The sequence below is a fragment of the Meleagris gallopavo genome, chromosome 10 (assembly GCF_905368555.1).
Source record: "Meleagris gallopavo chromosome 10, MGAL_WU_HG_1.1, whole genome shotgun sequence".
NCBI classification, from domain to species: Eukaryota; Metazoa; Chordata; class Aves; order Galliformes; family Phasianidae; genus Meleagris; species Meleagris gallopavo.
In genome coordinates, this window is record NC_139413.1 from 5,610,071 (window position 1) to 5,628,092 (window position 18,022).

Here is an 18,022-nt window from a genome sequence, read left to right on the forward strand (position 1 = left end):
TCCTTGGATCTATCTGTGGTGTTGACTTGAGCTGTGGCTTAGAGATTCTTCCCAGCCTGACCAGAGCCATTTCCCCATTGGCTTTGCTGGTCCTCGTGGAAATCAGCTTGCAGTGCCTTGAGCCTGGTGGCTGAAGTCAGCAGCCGCATGAGGTTTGGGGACAGGGATATCACTGTCCTAAAACTGGTGGTATCCTCCTGAGCAGGGGCAGGAAGCTCCTGGAGCCCTGCTGAACTGGCAGCTTGCACTGAGCATCGTAGCCAGGCATGTTCATGGCACAGTCTGTTGTCATCGAAGCCGATGGCAAATTCCGTACTTTTGCAGCCGACGCTAAATGGATCTTTTGAAGGTTGTAATTTCTTGTTTAACCAATGCCAGTTGCAAATACTTTGTGCTGAGGAATAACCCCTTTGCGCCAAATAAAATACAGTGGAAGTCTGTGGCATGTTTTTCAGCATATTGTTAGTTACAGCCCTCCTGACAGAGCACATTCTATGCCGAAGATAAATGCTCGGCAGCCTTTTGCCAATTTATGTCCAAAAGGGCTTTTCTTGGATGTCCCCTTCTCAGTGGAAAATGCTTTTCTGTTTTTCCAGCAAACATTTAATGAGCTGCGTTTACAAGAAAAAGAGGACCTATTGCAGATCAGACCATTCTGTTTTAGCTCTCTCTGAGCTGGATCCGTAGATCTTTGGATGCTCTGATCTTTGTTACACTCCATGCAACCAGTCCCATCTCAACATTTTCAGCACGAGGCAGGGACCTCGTCTGGCAGGAGGTAGCCTGAGCTGTGGCCTCCATCCCAGTGCCTATTTCCAGGAGCTGTATGGAGAGCTGCATGACGAGGAAGCCATGGACTGATGTGTTTATTCCTGCAACTGGGTGGAGATTGCCCAAGTGAAGTCGAAGGCTCTTGAGATTTCTGGGAGCAGATGAGCTTTCTTGCCTCGGGGTGGGGTGGCTTCAGAAGCCCTCTTGAGGGATGTAGTTGGTGGAGCAGAGTGAGAAGCCCATCCCACTGCTGCTTGCCTACATCCAGATGATGAGCTGCTGTCTGTGTTTATGCAATGTGCCCAAAGTAGTTTTGATTATGATTGTGATCGCAATTGTGATATGACCTATTTCTGGTTTAGTTTGAAGTGACTTCCTTGTTGTCCACGCCCCTGTAAGTGCTGTGAATGAAGCGTCAGAATGTGTCCTCAGAGAGCAGAATGTCTAAATGGATGGGGGAGGCAAAGCAAGGAAGGAAACGGAGGTGCAGTTCTGACACGTGTTTCTCTAGCTCATTGCAAGGGCCTCCGGCGATGTAGAAATCTGTTTAACATACTCTAACGACCTTCAAGAACTTAAGTCTGGCTGAAAGTCATTTACTGATTTCAGGAGGGCTCCAGCATGGAGCAGAAGCCCTCATCCCATTATCGTTTGGAGGCTGGAGGGGGATGGTCTTCAGCCTGCCCTTAAGTGCTGTGTTGAGTGGGGCCCTGAGGGCATGGAAAACATCGCCTGACCCCCAGTAGTTTTGTTCAATATTTTTTTATTAGTTGGATAACTTTTTTTTTTTTTTTCAGGTTTCCATTGCAATTTATATACGAATTCTGATGTTTTTTGGCTTAAGAATGCTTTCTACTAGACTTATTTTATTTTTACGTTAATTGTTAGCGAAAATAAGCATAGCAAAATAACCAGCAAATGGTTTTGCCAGTGGGCTGATCGAAAAAATGTTTTTTCTAGAGGAAAGAATTCTGTATAAGAATTTCTCAGTAAAAGTAATTGGTGTTGCTGGACATGACTGACATGAGGGAGTATGAAAAAACACCGATGCTAACAGGCTGGAGGACAGGAACTTGTGTCTTTAACACGCTATATACAAGAACGATGCAGCCCTGCAAATTTGACTTCACAGCTTTGCCAATGTGTCTAGACAGCCCATCTCCACGGGGGAGAGGGAAGCTTATTTCCTGGACCCACTCCAGCTCTGACTGCTCCGATGAGACATGGCCATGTCCTGCTCTACTTTATCAACGGAGACCACATCTCACTGCATGGGGTAGTGCTAAGCTTGCTCAGCCATAGTTGCTGATGGCCAATCCAGTGTGCAGTGACCTGTGCTACCGCAGCGATGAGATGCAGAGGCTGCAGCAGGAGGTGGGGCGCAGTATGGGTGTGCGGTTGTGTTAATTGTGTGCCCCTTTGGGTGGGCTATTGAGTCTTGTTTTGGGTGAGTTATTCTTCTGCTAGGCAGGCATGTGGCTGGCTGTAGTGTAAGTGAAAAAGTGGACGCAATTAATTATCTAGAACCTTTAAAAGCCCTTAAATTGTGTTAAATTAGGCTAGAAAAGCAGCATTTATCTGCTAGCCCTGCAGCAGACTGAGAGCAGCAATTTATGGCAGAAATACCCTGTGTTTCCATATGGCTTCCCTAAATCGTCTGATCCTCAAGGTTAGCATATCTGACTTTGCAGCCTGATGAAGGGCAGCAATAAGCAAAAACCTGCTAATATATTCATCACCTGAAGGCAAAGGTTATTAGTCCGTGTTAGGGAGCACGGTTTCCAGCACATCATTCATTTGCCTCAATTCGCAGGAGCTCTGACAACAATCATTGTGCCTCCTCTGCTGGGAGTTGGGCTTTTCAAACTGCAGTGAACTTTGTGGACAGACAGAGATTTCCATTTTTCAGCCTTTTGATTTAAAATCTCTAGATGATTGTTTGACTCTGGCAAGGAACCATTCAAAACACATTCCGAAATATTCATCATTCCAGCAGGCTAGGAAACATAAGATGTAGCAATTTATTAGCTAATGTGAAATGCATTCCCTGCCCAGAAGGGGCTAGGGATGGCGGCAGGGCACAGCCTGGTTTCTCTTGGCATGGCACAGAGAGGGGGCATGGGGCTCATGGGAGCCCTTGGAGCATCCTCTCTGTGGTCCCGTTCTGCAGAATGCTGCTGTGTCGGATAAGTTACACTCCAAAATGGTTCTAAGTGCTCCAATGGCTTTGCCTCCTCAAGCAGTGTGGGATATAAAGGCCCTTTATCCCCACCCGAGGAATGCGTTCCCTGTCGGGATGCTCGGAACAGGCAGGTGGGCTGGATGCTGACAGCCAGGCTCAAGTTCTGTTATTTCTGGATCTCTCATGTCATCGTTTTTCCAGTCGTGATCAAGAGGGACCCATAAAATGCATTAGTGGTCAAAATCTGGATTTCTGAGCGGAGCTCTGCAGCGGCTCCACTCTGATTTGCATGTTACTTGGTGGCCTGATCTGGTGAAAACCCATTTGTTCTTGGATGCTAATGAAAGGGGAGCACAGCCTTTGGGGAGCTGGTTTCCGCATTCTCACCATGCTCTGAGCCTTCCCTTCTTGTTGGTGCTCTGGGCTACAGCAGAGGCCCCGGCCGCCAGGCGAGGTGAGCTGGAGCCTGCTCTGCCATGCAGCTCAAAGGTCTGCGTGTCTGGATGACAAACAGATGAAATATCCATTGAGAACAGTTTTTCTGTGCACCACCGGGGCCAGCTGGCGTGCATCCCACAGGTTATTGTCTGCTTGCGCGGGTCCTACGTACAAAGCCCACGTCCAAGTGAATTTCCAGACCTGGCTGGGGTAGGGCTGTGTGATAATGGCAGTGCTCAGCACGGCAGGGTCCCAGCATGCTCAGATGCTCATTGGGCAGGTGAGCCCAAGTCAAGCTTTGCCCGGTGTGGGTTGGAGGGCCTTAGTAATGTTTGCAGGCTCTTGCAGCGGCTGGAGCATTTGGAAATGAATTGTCTGCCCAAAATGCCAATTAGCTCATTTGTAATCTGTCTATGGTCTGAAAAAAAAAAAAAAAAAATACCCCCAAAGCAGCTCTTTCCTGCCTTGGCAAAAGCTTTTTCTTAATCCATGTATCTGCTTTAACTTTCCCCATTAGAAAGTGTCATTGGCTGAAGTTCATGGGGACTTTTTGCCACTTTTTTTTTTTTTTTTTTAATGTAAGAGAAAATCAGTAATAAAAGCAGTGTTGCCCAGAGTTTGGGTAGGTGCTGGATGGGGGGAGTGGTTTGAGGGAGGCTGCAGGGCCTCATCTTCATGGCTTCTACAGCCACTTGAGTGCGTACAAATGCATGCTGAACCCACGGCCATCAGGAGAAGGAGGACTACTTTCATGGCTTGGAGGGACCTTGAAAAAAAAACCCTGGGATGTGCCATCCAAAAAAGCTGGTGCAACCACCCTTGTGCTCCTGGCTCCAGTACATCTCATTAATTGAGAAACGAAACTCTAGGTAAATCCAGTAGGTGGAAATAATGCCTTGTGTCTACAGCTTGTGAACATATGGAGCCTTCTGTGATGGGATGTGTGCTGAAAGCGACTGAAGGACCTGGCCCTGCCAGGCTCTGGTGACAGCTTATTGCCACTGCCTTGGAGGCAGTTGGTGATGACCAGGAGGATGTGGACATCGGTGCTGGGCTGCTCCTGCCTGAAGGTCCTGGATAGGTATGTGGTCGGTCTGTAAGAGCAGGTTGGACTCTTAAGAGGAGTGTTCTCTGTAGCTGTGTGTGTGTGTGGATGTACCTCATGTGCACACTGAGGTTTAAAGAGGCAGAGATGCCTGGTTATACATGGATAGGCTTCTGAGCTTCTTCAGAAAGGCCAAGAAAGGGTGCTGGGGAGATGGAAAGATGAATATTATCTGGAATGAACTAGGGCAGGGAGGGGCTTTGGAAATGAGAAAATACCGACGGAGCAGGGCGGAGGTTTCTAAGTTGAAACATCAGGACACATGGCATGGGAAGGGGAGCTGATGGGAAGAGGATGTGGGCGTTGGAAGCCATACCCTGACCTTGCAAAGGCATGACTTCATATTCAGCCCTGCCCAACGCACCCATTCCAGGTCTGACCCCAAAATGAGACAGGAGCTATGAAGGTCAAGGTGCCCCAACTCACTGGGAAGGCACAGCCTCTTCAGGGTGCCATGGGTTCCGTGCCTTGGGTACGGCAGTGAGGTTTGGCTGGAGCATCCATGCGATTGCATTTCTGTCTCAGGTCCAGTGTGCCTGCGGCATTGGGCTGCCCTAACGAGGGGCTTGGGAGTCCACAGCCCTGCTGGATCCTATCCCCACCCTGCCTGGTAAACTCACCCTGCTGGATCCCGGCCACAGTCTGGTGGTTTGGTCTCTTTGTCAGTTACAAAGTGCAGTCTCACAGAACATGATTTGCCGCTGGCAGGCTTTTAAACTATGTGTTTGCTTTTGATTATCTTTTTTTTTTTTTTTTTAATTAATTTTCCAAGGATCAATGTGGTAATGCATATAAAAATTACAATATGTAAAACAAAATATAAAAGCATACGAGGAATTCCAAACACATAACATACTGTGCCTTGGAGCTTATGAGATCCATACAGCGCTTATTGTATTATGGGAACACTCTGACCCCAGGACCCGGCGGGAAGGCTTGTTAGAGGAGCTGGGCTAAGCCTTGAGCTGTAGGATGCCCAGGAGGAAAACCCTAGCAAATATCAAAGCAGAGCTGTTAGAGCAGAACTCAGGCTTGTCTCTGGGATCTAGGGGGACTCTCAGTGGCTTTGTACCAAATTCTGGAGAAGGATGTATACTTCCTCCCCCGCAAATATCGTTTCCCATTAATAAGCACTTAACATCATGCCTTTCTAGGAAGAATGTCTGGATTCCCATTGGGTTGCAATTTTTTTGTTCAACTTCATTGCTGCTACCAAGTCCAGCAAGCAGGAGCATTGACATGGGCAGGGAGAAGGCACATCTTATAGGCATGCAACTGCAGATGGCACAATCTATGGGCTCTGAGATTCCCTCTGGATGAGAGGCAGAGCATCAGAGCTGAAACTATCCCAAAGAGGAGTGGTGTCTTCCAGCTGGGACTGGGCTTGTGGTGCCTTGGTGAAGGGCTGTGCAGCACCTCAGCAAGTTCCCAGAGCAGAGCTGGGAGTCTGGAGGCACGCAATCCATGCAAAAGCTATTCACAGCTCTGTAATGATATGTAATTGTTTGTATGCGGTCAGCTAGAAATTACCCTGATAAGTTCCACATTGCAGACACTACGGAGAGGAACTGCTGTCGTCCCCTGGGTAATACTGGAAATGCACATGCTTTTCTATTTTATATTAAAACTCAGTTTTGATGTGAAAAATTCAATATCGCCTTTCTGAAGTCCCACACCCTGTTCATGAAATAGCCATTTTTTTTCTTGTGAAGGAGGTGAACTTGACTAGTTCATGAGATAATCAAACCCGAAGACGTTTTAAAAAATGCAGCATCTGTTTCTTTCTATTATTTTCTTTTTTTTCCTCTTCTCATTCCCGTGTTCCTGGTGATCCAAACAAGACAGCTTCACATACTGCAATTTTCTGTGTAACTGAAATAATTTGAGGTCTTGTGTACGGGCGATGCATCTCGCACCCTGTCACCGTCCCGTGGACACCTACTGGGACACTGGAGCTACAGAAGGAGAATTAGCTTTGATTAAACTTTTCCAGCTTTTTTTTCCCCTTCTTTTTCTTATGTCGATTCCTGTACACTGGGAATGACAGTATTTTGGATGAATGTAAGGAACCGAAAGCAAAGCAGAGTGGATAAAATTGCAAAGCGTGCCTGCGAAGGTCTTAAAATTCAAACTTCAATCCCAAGCAAAAGATTTTTCCTCCTCCTTCTGTTCTCTATTTTTCTTTCTGCTCTACTACTCCAAGTTAAACCTTCTTTTTTTTTTTTTTTGGCTTGCGGGATTTTTTTCAACCTTAGAAGAGTTATCAGTTGCTGGGTTTTTAGTTTCTTGATTTGTTTTCTCTCATGAAATAGATTTGTTTTCGTTTTCTTTAATCCATATTCAAACTCTGGTGGTAACTTCTTGTTTTTCAGGCCGTGATTACAGCGTGATTCCTTTTTTTTTTTCCTGGAATCCTTCCTTGGTTTACGGTTTATATAACCGATGTGACAAATCTGCCCTGCTTTACTGTAAGTGATTTGCGGCTGGACGTCTCAGTCTCTTGTTTAATGAGACCCAATTGTTGACTTTCAGTTCAGATCTGATACATGCTCTCTAAACTCTGCTTCAAGACTTCATAGAGCCGGTCAAAACTTTTCAAAACTGCCCACACAATGTAAACCCCATCTGGAAATCTGTTTTTATTCCGACCTGGAATGAAAGCAAGTATGTGCAGGAATTCCTACAAACTGGAAATCCAAAATTTGTTGCGGTTGCACGTATACTGTTGGAAAAAATACTGCTCTTGTAACTTACATGTAGGCTTTCAGTTTGGAGCTCTAGTTTAGTTTATAGTTTGTTATATTTTCAATGTGACGTCCCAACAGAGCCATCTGATGATACTCCAGTGACTGTCCCTGACATGAAGACAGTGGCTCTGCCCCGTTGCGTGGGGAGACGTGATGAGCAAGGAGGAAAGGATAGGACACTGTGTTATTTGGGAGCAGTTAGAGGTGCTCTGGAGCATCCTAGAAGTGCATTTGGATTTGTAAGTAGTGCGTGAATTTAGAGCTCGTACAGGAAAAACACGTATATGGAAACAGGAAACAAAATCCCCCCAGTGCAGCATGAAACATTGGTATTTGGAAATGAACTTCTCAGAATATCCAGCACTGGTTCCGGAGCAGAGGAACGTGCATCCCCTTCTCCCCAGGGGCCTCACTCGCAAGAAGCAGGGCTTTGAAGAATGCTGTTCATAATATTTCTGATTAAAAGAATGTTGATGAAAGGCTCCTGACCCATCTCAAGAACTTTAGAGCTTGTTTCCTCTTCTCTCTGTTTCTGCTGACTCCAGGCATTGATGCTGTCAACATAATTTAGGGGTACCATTTGTCAGGGCTCCTTCCTGATAAGGAAAAGCAAATACTTTGAAGGTCTTTTCCAGCTTGAGCAATTCTATGTTTCTGCGACTGGTGTAAAAAAAAAAAAAAAAACAAAAAAAACCCTCTGTCAATAAAGGCTGCCTTAAATGCTGTGAGCAAGGTGACATTTGCAGACACATGGGATTTAGTGCCTGCATTCCCTCGTTAGCAGTTTTTAGTTGTCCTATGGCGTATCAACGCGACAAGGAGTTCCAACAGGGCTGATTGTCAGCCCAGCTCTGGGCTCACACGGCTGTTCTGTAGTTTTTTTTCCTCCTGCCCACATCTCTTGGATCCAGCTGTGCTGCGCTGTTCCAGATGTGCAGCAAAGGGAGACCTCAAAGCTGCAGCCCACAGTGCAGGCTGAGTTCTGCCGCTCGGTGCCGGGACACTGACTCACGTCCCTGCCTGGTGCCAGCCAGGGCTGGAGGTGACCTGGCCCTGAGTCACTGTGGTAATGCCGGCATCCTTCCGCCGCTCAGCCCAGCGGTTAGGAGGTGAGTTTTGTGAATCATCGCTGTCTCGCTTTGCTCCGGGAGGAAACCAGGCAAATGGTGTTAACGTGCTTGGCAGGAGGGGTTCTTGTTCCCCAGCCTTGTACAGCCTTTGGCTTGCTTGCTTCTTGTCCCTCAGGGCGTTGTGCTCACGTTTCCTCGTATGGAAGCGTCACGCAGGATCTGAGCAATGGCCAGGCAGCCTCGAGAGCCTTCCACTGGGTGTCTTCTGGGCTGGAGAGGATCTTGAAAAGCCTGGCGGGCTCCCGGGAAGCTCCCAAGGCTGTCAGTGATTTGTTCATCTGATTTGCATACACAGAGTTTAGATTCAAAAGGAGAATTGAATGGAGAGCTCAGAAGGAAGAACAATGTCCATGTTGACATTGACTTTGATAGCAGCTGATCTTGCAGCGTTTATGCCATTTGAAGGAGTGATCATGCCCCGAGGCTGGTTCTCTGTTTGCTGGGTTGCATGGTGCACAGCTGCAGCAGTGCTCACCTGTGCAGCTTCTTTGGATGAGCACTCTGGGGTGGAAGTTGCAGGGCTTCCCTCTCCCTGCTGTGGGCAGACCCTACAAGTAGAAATATGCACAGTGCTCTATACGAGTACCAGTTTGATTCCATCCCTCTGCTTCCCAGTTTCTCTTTCCACATCTTGAGATGTGATGAACTGCATAGAATCATAGAAATATAGAATGCCTTTGGTCAGAAGGGACCTCAAAGTCCCCCCAGGCTCTGCACCCCCCCATTCCCCCACTGTGAGCTGGCTGCTCCCCAGCTCAAGCTGCCCAGGACCCATCCATGGCCTTGGGCACCCACAGCTCTGGACAGTAGTGCCAGCACCTCACTGCCCTCTGAATGAAACATTTCTCCAACATCTAGTCTAAATCTCCTCTCTTTTAGTTTAAAGCCATTCCCCTTGTCCACCGCTGTCAGACAATGTAAAGTCAGTCCCCCTCCTGCTTGTAAGCTCCCTTCAAATTCTGGAAGGCTGTAATGAAGTCTCTCTGGAGCTTTCTCAGGATTCCTACATGTATTTATTTTCTTTGCACATCCCATTGCAAGTCCCCTCCTGGCTCATCTCCAAACACTTCCTCTCAGATACTAGAGAGCTGTGGGTGTATTTCTGCACCTAGGAATCCCCAGGCTGGAGAGGAGCCTGATGGGGATTGTCAGGCTGCTGGAGAGGGGATGGAAGGGCTGTAAACCTGCAGGAATTTGGAAAAGCTCCTTTAATTTAAGAGGAATGTCCTTTTGTTCCCAAATGGATAGGCGCTGTTCCAAAGGCGTTCAGGTGCGGTAACTGTAACCAGATGGGCTGTGGAAAGCAGCACAAACAGGTGGTGAGGACAATAGCTGTGGACTTTAATTTCCTTGTCAGCATCTCTCTGTGCCTTACGTACCCTCTCGAGAATGGGAAGATGAGGGGAGCTGTCACATTTCTGTATGGCAAAAGGAATGATGTTTGGTGGGTTATTCTGAAACTGCATAGCATGATTTAAGCCCTTGGACGCTGAGTGGTGGTACTGTCATCTGGGCCCAGGTGCATATTAATTAACATCAAGCGTAATTCACTGTGTGTTTTGTAGATACAATAATTGATGTATTTTAATGTGTGTTCATACATATATTGGCTGTGGTCCTCCCAGATTTAGCTACTGTTCCCCTACACGAAACAACAGGACCTCTCCACCGCTGCCCACGCACTGTGCTTGGCAGCATGGAAAGCTGTGCTGGTTTTGGTGGGACCCATCACATGTTAATCTTGAAATGTGGGGACCGGTGCACTTAAAGATGGACAAGTGCAAGGCAGAGGCCTATGAGCATAGAAGTAAAACCATCTTTTGTGCTTGTTTCTTGTTTAGCCCTGACACCTCTTTGTTAACATCTCCCCAACTCTGCTCAAATTGGTGTCTCTTATCTGGGTGCAGGAAAAGTGCAGTTCCTGTTTAAGCCAAACAGAGTGGCTTACAGAGAGTGGAACTGCCTTGGCAATAGTCAATCCCAGAGTAGTAGCTGGCTCCTTACTTTTCCTTACATAGAGATGAGTACGCTGTGTTCCAGTAAAAGCAGGCATGGGATTCGTACTTACCCCTGAAGGATCTATTTCATTTCTCTAAGGGCAATCCTTGGAAATTAGAAGCCCAGAGAGGAGCAGTTTGTGATTTTTCATACTCAGAAAAGTCTCTGGTGTCGTCAGAATGGGGTAGGGAGGTGAACTGGGTCTGTGGGCATGTGTAGGTTCTCCATTTACGAGAAATGTCTTCTGGAAGGAGTGCTCTCAGGGAAGCTGGAGTAAAGACCAGCACGTGAAGTCTGTGCATATGTGAGAGATGCATGCAAGTAGATGAGGGCAAGAGAGTGGAGGAGGAGAATCTTTCTCCGAAGTAGACAGGAAATTATGTCAAACCTTCCTAAAGCAGCTGACCCACAAGGGCAACCTCTGATCATGCCTAGCTGGCAAATCAGAGGACATTTTGGAGATGGCAGAACAGTGAGGATGGTGGCATACTGGAACTTTTGTCCACCCTGGTGCTTCTTAACATTCACATCACAACATTGCTATGGACTCTGAAACTTCTAGCCTTTCATATCTCCAATTGTCTCTCCTAGATGATCAGCTGAATTCAGAAGAGAAGAAGAAAAGAAAGCAGAGAAGGAACAGGACTACCTTCAACAGCAGCCAGCTCCAGGCACTAGAGAGAGTCTTTGAGAGGACACACTACCCTGATGCTTTTGTACGGGAAGACCTTGCACGCAGAGTCAACCTCACTGAAGCCAGAGTTCAGGTAAATTCTCACAGCCTGTATAGGCATACCTCACCTAGTTGGCATCGTCAGGCCATTCAGTATGGCAGTAGATATCATTGAAGTCCACGTGGGACAGTAAGGTCACCAAACTCTTGGGTTATCCCATGTAGCAGTCCCAAGGATGTCATGTCTTGAGGAAGACTGCCAGGCCTGATCTGCCTCCATACTTGCCACCTACTCATACAGATGTATTCATAGAGCCTTTTGAAGGTTAGGATGCTGGATGTCCTGTGCTCAGGTTGCTGATGTTAATTTGAGCTGCTGAGCATTTAGCTTGCAAACCTGCACCTCCTGAAGGTGAAAGCACATTGGGGAACATGATGGGTTGTACAGCACAGAACAGGGACCACGCTGAGTCAATTTATTACACAAGAGCTCTACGAGAGCGGACTTACAGATTGTCTTGCATTAGAGTTTCCAGTGATAGAGAACTTGCTTTTGCAGAGTCCCATCTTGCCCAGCAGGGCTGGGGTGGTGTGGTGAAGGAGCGATCACCGCAGCAGTGCTGGTTGTGATGGGTGGTTGGTCTGTGTGCTTCCCATCCCAGGTGTGGTTCCAGAACCGGAGAGCCAAGTTTCGCCGGAATGAGAGGGCCATGCTGGCCAGCAAGAATGCTTCTCTGCTCAAATCCTACTCAGGGGATGTGACCGCCGTGGAGCAGCCCATAGTACCTCGCCCAGCTCCAAGACCCACCGACTATCTCTCCTGGGGTACCGCCTCGCCTTACAGGTGAGTCAGTAACCCCTCTGGGGCTGACCAGTTGCTGGCATGATTCAGAGCAGCCTGAACACGGCCCTTAGGTGCATTTGTTTTCAATAGCTCTAATGGGCTGTTTATGCTCATGTGGGGCAGCTGGAGGTACAGCAGTTTCACCATCCCACGGGTTTTCTGTACATATTCCCAACCTGCTCCATCTCACTGCCAGGCTTGCGGGATGGGCTTGGTAGAGCATCAGTGTGGCTCCCCAGAGCTGCTTCCAAGGGAGGCTGCACATTCTCTGCAGTTCTGGAAATATTGAAAGAGGATCAGGTAGGAGTACGTGGAAGCAGAAGGGGTAACACTCACTTCTCTTGTGCATCTAATTTGAAGCAAGGAGGAAATGTTTCCAGGGCGCATAGCCTGGAGAAGTTATGGCAGAGCACTTAGGGAGACTTGGTCACTGTGCAGTGACCAGGAGAAGGATTTCTGTGGCTGTTCCATGGCAGTAAGTAGTTGGGAACTCACCCCAGGCATATTGTTCCCAACCCTCCCCAGAGTTGTCAGCATGGAGTGGTTGCTCTCTAGTTGCTAGAGCACAAGCATGTGTGTGAACGAGCTGTCCTGCTGTACTGTGGTTTGCCTGCAGTCAGGACCTGGTATTTTTGGGTGGCAGACTGGGGTTCAATGTCCGTCTCCCATGACCAGCATTGCTTAAGGAGTGGTGGTAAAGAAATGCAGATGTGTCAGCCCTGATCTGCTGAATGGAACTGGGATGTCCACACATATCACAGGTCTCCCTGCTCTCTTTTGTCCTCTCCACAACCTGGTGGGAACTGACTGTGGATGCAAGATCCACTGGATATGTTGGTTTGTGGGGAGCTATCTGACTTGCAGGCAAGTAAAAATGAGGTTGGTGGGTTTTTTTTAGCGTAGTGACCTCATTGTTGGTCAAGTTCTTGTAGCCCTTGGCTGAATTTCTTCCTGTTCACCTGGCTTTGTCACAGCCAGCTTCCCTCTGGCTTGTAGGAGTTACACCAAACCCAGGTCCTTTCTTCCTTAGCTGCCTTGACCTCCTTTGTGCACCCCAAATACTGTTTGCACAGTGAGGTCTGGAAACATTTTGCTTCCTTGATAGTTTGTTGTTTCAGTGCCATGCGGTCACCCTTGCCCACCTATTGGCTCCAGAAGAGTAAGTCTTAGGTTCATCCGCTGCAGAAACTGCAAAAGATGCTTCTGATGACCACCGGTTTGGTTTTAGAGATGGCCCTTATCCTCTGGATTTTATTTGAGGACTACTGACTGGCAAATCCCCAATTAGAGGTTAAGGCTTTCTCTCTGTGAAGCATTGCATCCTAGGGAGGAGTTTGGGTGGCGAGCTTAGGGGAGAGAAGCACAAGTCCTTCCCCACCCCGCTAAGTCTGTGCTGGTCACAGCACCAGATCTCTGCTGAACACTTGTGGCTCATTTCTACCTCTCACACTTTTAAAAATAGATCGTCCCTCCCAAGATGTTGTTTACACGAGGGGCTTCATAACGGCTTCTAGGAGAAGACCCTACAAAGGTAACTTCAGGGGCACACGGGGAAGGGCTGTCCGGGGCTGCTCTGGGCAAGGGGAAGCCCAGCACATCAGGGGCGTGCAAACAAGTAGAGCAAGGGAAAAGGGAGAGTCTTGGGAAATTTTTTTTCCCCCTGAAGTGAGATCCACACCTGGCAATGCCTCTCCATGGTGAGAAGACACTTTCCCAATGTCTTGACTTCTTCCTCTTGTTTATAGCCAAAGCATTTCAGCCAAAGGCATTTGCAACTTGCGGCCATTCTCAGTAATACACCAAACCAGGAAGGCTGTCTTCTCCCACTGCCCCTGCAGTGGGGTGGGTGGCACTGGCAGAGGAACAGAGCAGTTGGTTTCCCCAGCATGAGGTGGTCGTGGTCCTTTAGACACTTTCTGCTCCCCCGCCTTCTAATTCTGCCGGGCATCACTTAAGTCATATTCATTTTAATGGGCACCTGGGCCAGGTTGTCAGAGCCTCATAAAGGCTTTGAACTCAGTAGGGTTATTAAAATATTGGACGTTTGGTGAAAAAACAGCCGTGCAGAGTGTTTGCATGGCCCTCTGCCCCCTCCCCACCTCCTCGGGCTGCCCCAGCAGCCTCTGATTCACAGCTGCTCCAAGATAGGACTGAGAGCTGCGTGGCCGATGCTGTTTTTACTGTTAGATCTGGGACAAGTTTTCAATCAGTGTGTTTATTTTCCAAATACATTCTGCTACAGGTCAACCAAAGCTATTTGCAGATCTGCGTTGCATAGATAGCCAAGTAGATACTATTATTTTTTGAAGCTGAAATGTTTTGGTTAGACATATTTTAGCGTACGTTCCTAAGAAAACAAGACTAGCAGTCACGCTGTCAGCCTGCACTTCCCACTCCAACAACCTTTGACTCCGTGGTCCATTGAAAACCGTATTTGAAAGGGAGATTTTAGGACTCAGAAACATGATGTTCCTCCATGTTTCATGAAAATAGGCAGCTGAGGAGAGGACAAAGCCTGGCTTCTGCATCTGGACTGAGAAATGGGGGGACTTCAGGTTGATATCAACCTTTAGACCTCGGAGAGTCTCTAGAACAACAGCTCAAAGCAGAGCAGTGTTAAGAGAAGCCTTTGCATGTGCTGCTCCTGATGGAGTAACTTGCTAAAGGAGAGTGTTTCTGTGAATTTTTGCTTTGGCAGGCCAGCAGCAATTTCCCCCAGGCCTTTGGGGAGCAGGAGGCTCCTCGGAGTTGTAGGCAGGACTTGGGCAGCAGTTATATATGGTTTTTGGACGCCAAAAAAAATAATAATGATCTTGTGGGAGAGGGAGGAGAGGAGGAAACCTGAGTCTCAATAAGGGAGATAGTGGAGTAGTCATAAATACAGCCAAATTTATGAATGTCAGCAAAAGAATGGGGATGGTTTTCACCCGAGGCTGAAAATTCCTCTTTTATCTAAGCTGGAGCATCCTTCAGCCTCTCCTCATTTCTTCCAGCACTAAGCTAAGGGAAGATGTACCTGTGGGAAAGGCTGCTCTGTGCCTACCAGCTCTCCATACATCTTAGGAAGCCCCAGGCAGCATAGGTTTCCTCCTACTGCTGCTGCAGTACGGGGCAGAGGGTGGTGAGCAGTCCAGAGGTGGACATGGGGAAGGAGCTGATGGAAGTTCATGGAAGAACTGGAGCATCCCTGAGCCCCAGGGGTATGCAGGGGCTCAGCAGCTCACCCCACAGTTCCTGCCCTCGCGGCTGCAGGAGGGACTGACATTTCTTGGGTTGTCTGGAGGAATATAGGAAGAAAAGGTGTGCTTTAATATGTGTATTTCAGTGTCTTACCTCCATGTTAGAAACTCTGGAAGTGTCTTGAGTGTTTTCTCTCCTGCGAGAGGTTTTGTGCTGTTCAAATGTTGTAAGCAGTTGTATATCCGTGGCCCTTAGCATCCATTTCCATGGGTGTGAGCTGTTCTGTTTCCATGCAGATATAGCATTCCTCCCTGAAGTTCTTCTTTCCCCTGCTTATAAAATGAGAAATATCGCCTAAGGTGGGACTTTCCAATAGCACTGGTCTGGATCTCCTGGCAGCCGGAGAATTCAGGCAGTGCTGAATTGGGTTTAAACTGCTGGGAGGTCTGCCCCATGGTGTCTGAGGCAGTGCCAGTGCATTGGAATGAGCATGCAGCCACTGCTTGGATCTGTGTATGCAGCAAGCCCCATGACCCTCTGGGAAGCTTTGCTGTTGCAAAAACTCTTCCAGTCATGGAAGTCGGTGCTGGAAAGAAAGGAGGTGTGGGGATCAGCATCCCTGGAGGTGTTCAAGAACCGTGGAGATGTGACACTGAGGGAATCCATGGGCATGATGGGATGGGTTGATGGTTGGTCTAAATGATCTCAGAGGACTTTTCCAACCTTCAAGATTCTATGATTCCATGGTTCTATGGGTAGAGGAGAGTATTTCTCAGAACGTCAGACATGAGCTACCCAGGAAGGTGATCTGGGAGGCTGAGCACCAACACCATTTGGAGTTTCCTCCTAAATGCACTGACAATGCAAGAGATGCAATTGGCATCTCTGGTTCACTCGGTGTTTGTTTGTGGACCCCCATAAAGAAATGCACCACATCAGATAGTTTGGTGGCTTTTGGGATGGGTTCTTTTTGCAGAAGCCTGGGATGCATGAGTTAAACAAGTTTTCTAGTGGTCTGGAAAGCAGACTTGCAAATTTTTTGTAGGATAAGAAAGGACTCTGACATCTTTGTTCAGCCTCCACTGCCAAAAATACTGTTTTTCACGAACAAAGACGTGATTTGAAAGCAGCAAAAATGTGTTTTTTTTGTTGGTTTTTTTTTTTTCCTCTCAGCCTTTAAGGCTTGTTCTATAGGATCAGCTGAAGTTTTGAGGGAAAAAAAATGTGGAATTTTGCCTTCCAAGATTCTGCAACCTACAGGCATCACAACTGTTGAAATGAGTTTTTCCCGGAGCGCTTCTTTGAAGTAACATATGTTTCAGAAGTGACGTGTTTTCTCAAGCAGTAAAAACAAAACTTGGTCTCATCAAAAGGACGTTGCTTCCAGTGGGAATAGTTTTAAGGACAATGGGCTAGTTGGCAGGCCGGGCACCCTGACCTCATTGCAAACCTCTTGGGTTAGTGAATAGGAAGTGGAAAATTTCCTCTTGCCTTGAACAACTCTGGCCTTGGCTGTCCCTCAGCAAGTGGGCTGCAGTGCAGACATTTCCAAGGGTGTTCTGTGAAGGGCTGTGACAATCCCATGCTCATGTAAGAATCACATCCCACAGGGATGGAAACCCCAGCGTTTAACCTCGGTAATGCAGAATTGTGCTGCAGTGCAGGGACCTCACTGTGACCCAATGTTTCTCTCTTTCTCCCCACCCTGCAGTGCCATGGCCACCTACTCCACCACGTGTACCAACGCCAGCCCGGCGCAGGGCATGAATATGGCCAACAGTATTGCCAACCTGAGACTGAAGGCAAAAGAATATAGTTTACAGAGGAATCAAGTGCCCACAGTCAATTAATGACTGGAGGCAGCTGCTTCGCAGAAGGAGAAAATACGACAACACCCGTCCTGCTTCGCAACTTCTGTGCTGAAATAAAATATATATATATATTAAAAAATATTAAAAAAAAGAAAAAAGGAAAAAAAAAAAAAAGCCAACCCCAACCCAGAACTGAACATTGGGACCAAAGCGGGAGCAAACTGAACCGCTCGAGTGACAAGGTTCCTCCTTCCTTTTGGGATAATGCCACCATTTTTTTTCTTGTTATTGTCAGGTTTATTGCTTCTGCTCAATATACTATGAGCTTCTTCAGTTAAGGACAGTCTCACCCTTGTTGTTTTCCATTTTTGTATGGGACTGCAAAAAGAAACCTTCGCTGATCTCAGCCCGCGGCCGCCTCCCACCCAACACCGCGCTGAGGCGCAAAGCTTGCTCCCCCACCCCAGCTCACCCTAGAAGAAGAAATTGTTTGGTCACTGCTTTCCGTTGTATCCACCTGACCTTCCGTCCCCTCCCACATCCCTTGTTCCACAGAGGCAATGCCGTTGATGTTGACTGCAAGAAGCCCATTGGCGCGATGGGCTGGGAGCATCCTTGCCAGGTTGCCTGGACCACGACACAAGGAAGATCTCTGTGGGCTTCACACACGTTGCCTCAAAAAGCCAAAGAAGAAGAAAAACCAATGTGTGTTTGTGAGTGGGGGGAGGATGGAGAAGGGTTTGCTCTGTAGTGCCAAGAATAGGACTGTTAGGACACTCCTTTCCATGCCTTACGGCTTGTGCCACAGGGAGAGGCATTGTCCAGATGCATTTGTTTTATATATACTGTATATATTTATATATATAAGATATACATGCAAGCTTGGTTGGTGTTTTTTATTAAACGAAATAAAATCCATTGAAAATGCTTGGGATGTTTGTGCTGCATCCAGGTTCCTGGAGCCGTGCGTTGAGATTCCAGCCACAGCCTCTCTCACCCTTGTCAGAGCCCTTCCCCACAGCCTCCTGCAGCACTCACAGTGGCTCTCCTCTTCCCATGGGAAAGCCCACAGCAGTGGGGCGGGAGGGAAGCCACAATTCTATGCAGATTTTTCTCTTGGGCACTTGCATCCTGATAGAATAA

General features: G+C 47.7%; 1 protein-coding gene across 2 annotated transcripts in view; it reads left to right on the plus strand.

The window, feature by feature from the left end:
* Positions 1–17,808, plus strand: part of PRRX1 (paired related homeobox 1) — a 32,704-nt gene extending 14,896 nt beyond the window's left edge. The window contains exons 2-5 of one of the 2 annotated variants that reach the window (XM_085231225.1): positions 10,963–11,138; positions 11,707–11,888; positions 13,351–13,419; positions 16,780–17,018. In XM_085231225.1, coding sequence (XP_085087351.1) covers positions 10,963–11,138; positions 11,707–11,888; positions 13,351–13,402 — 410 coding nt within the window. In that variant the 3' untranslated portion in view covers positions 13,403–13,419; positions 16,780–17,018. Of the gene's footprint in view, positions 1–10,962; positions 11,139–11,706; positions 11,889–13,350; positions 13,420–16,779 lie in introns of both variants that reach the window. The other variant, XM_085231223.1, reaches the window with a different exon arrangement.
* Positions 17,809–18,022: the final 214 nt, after the last annotated feature.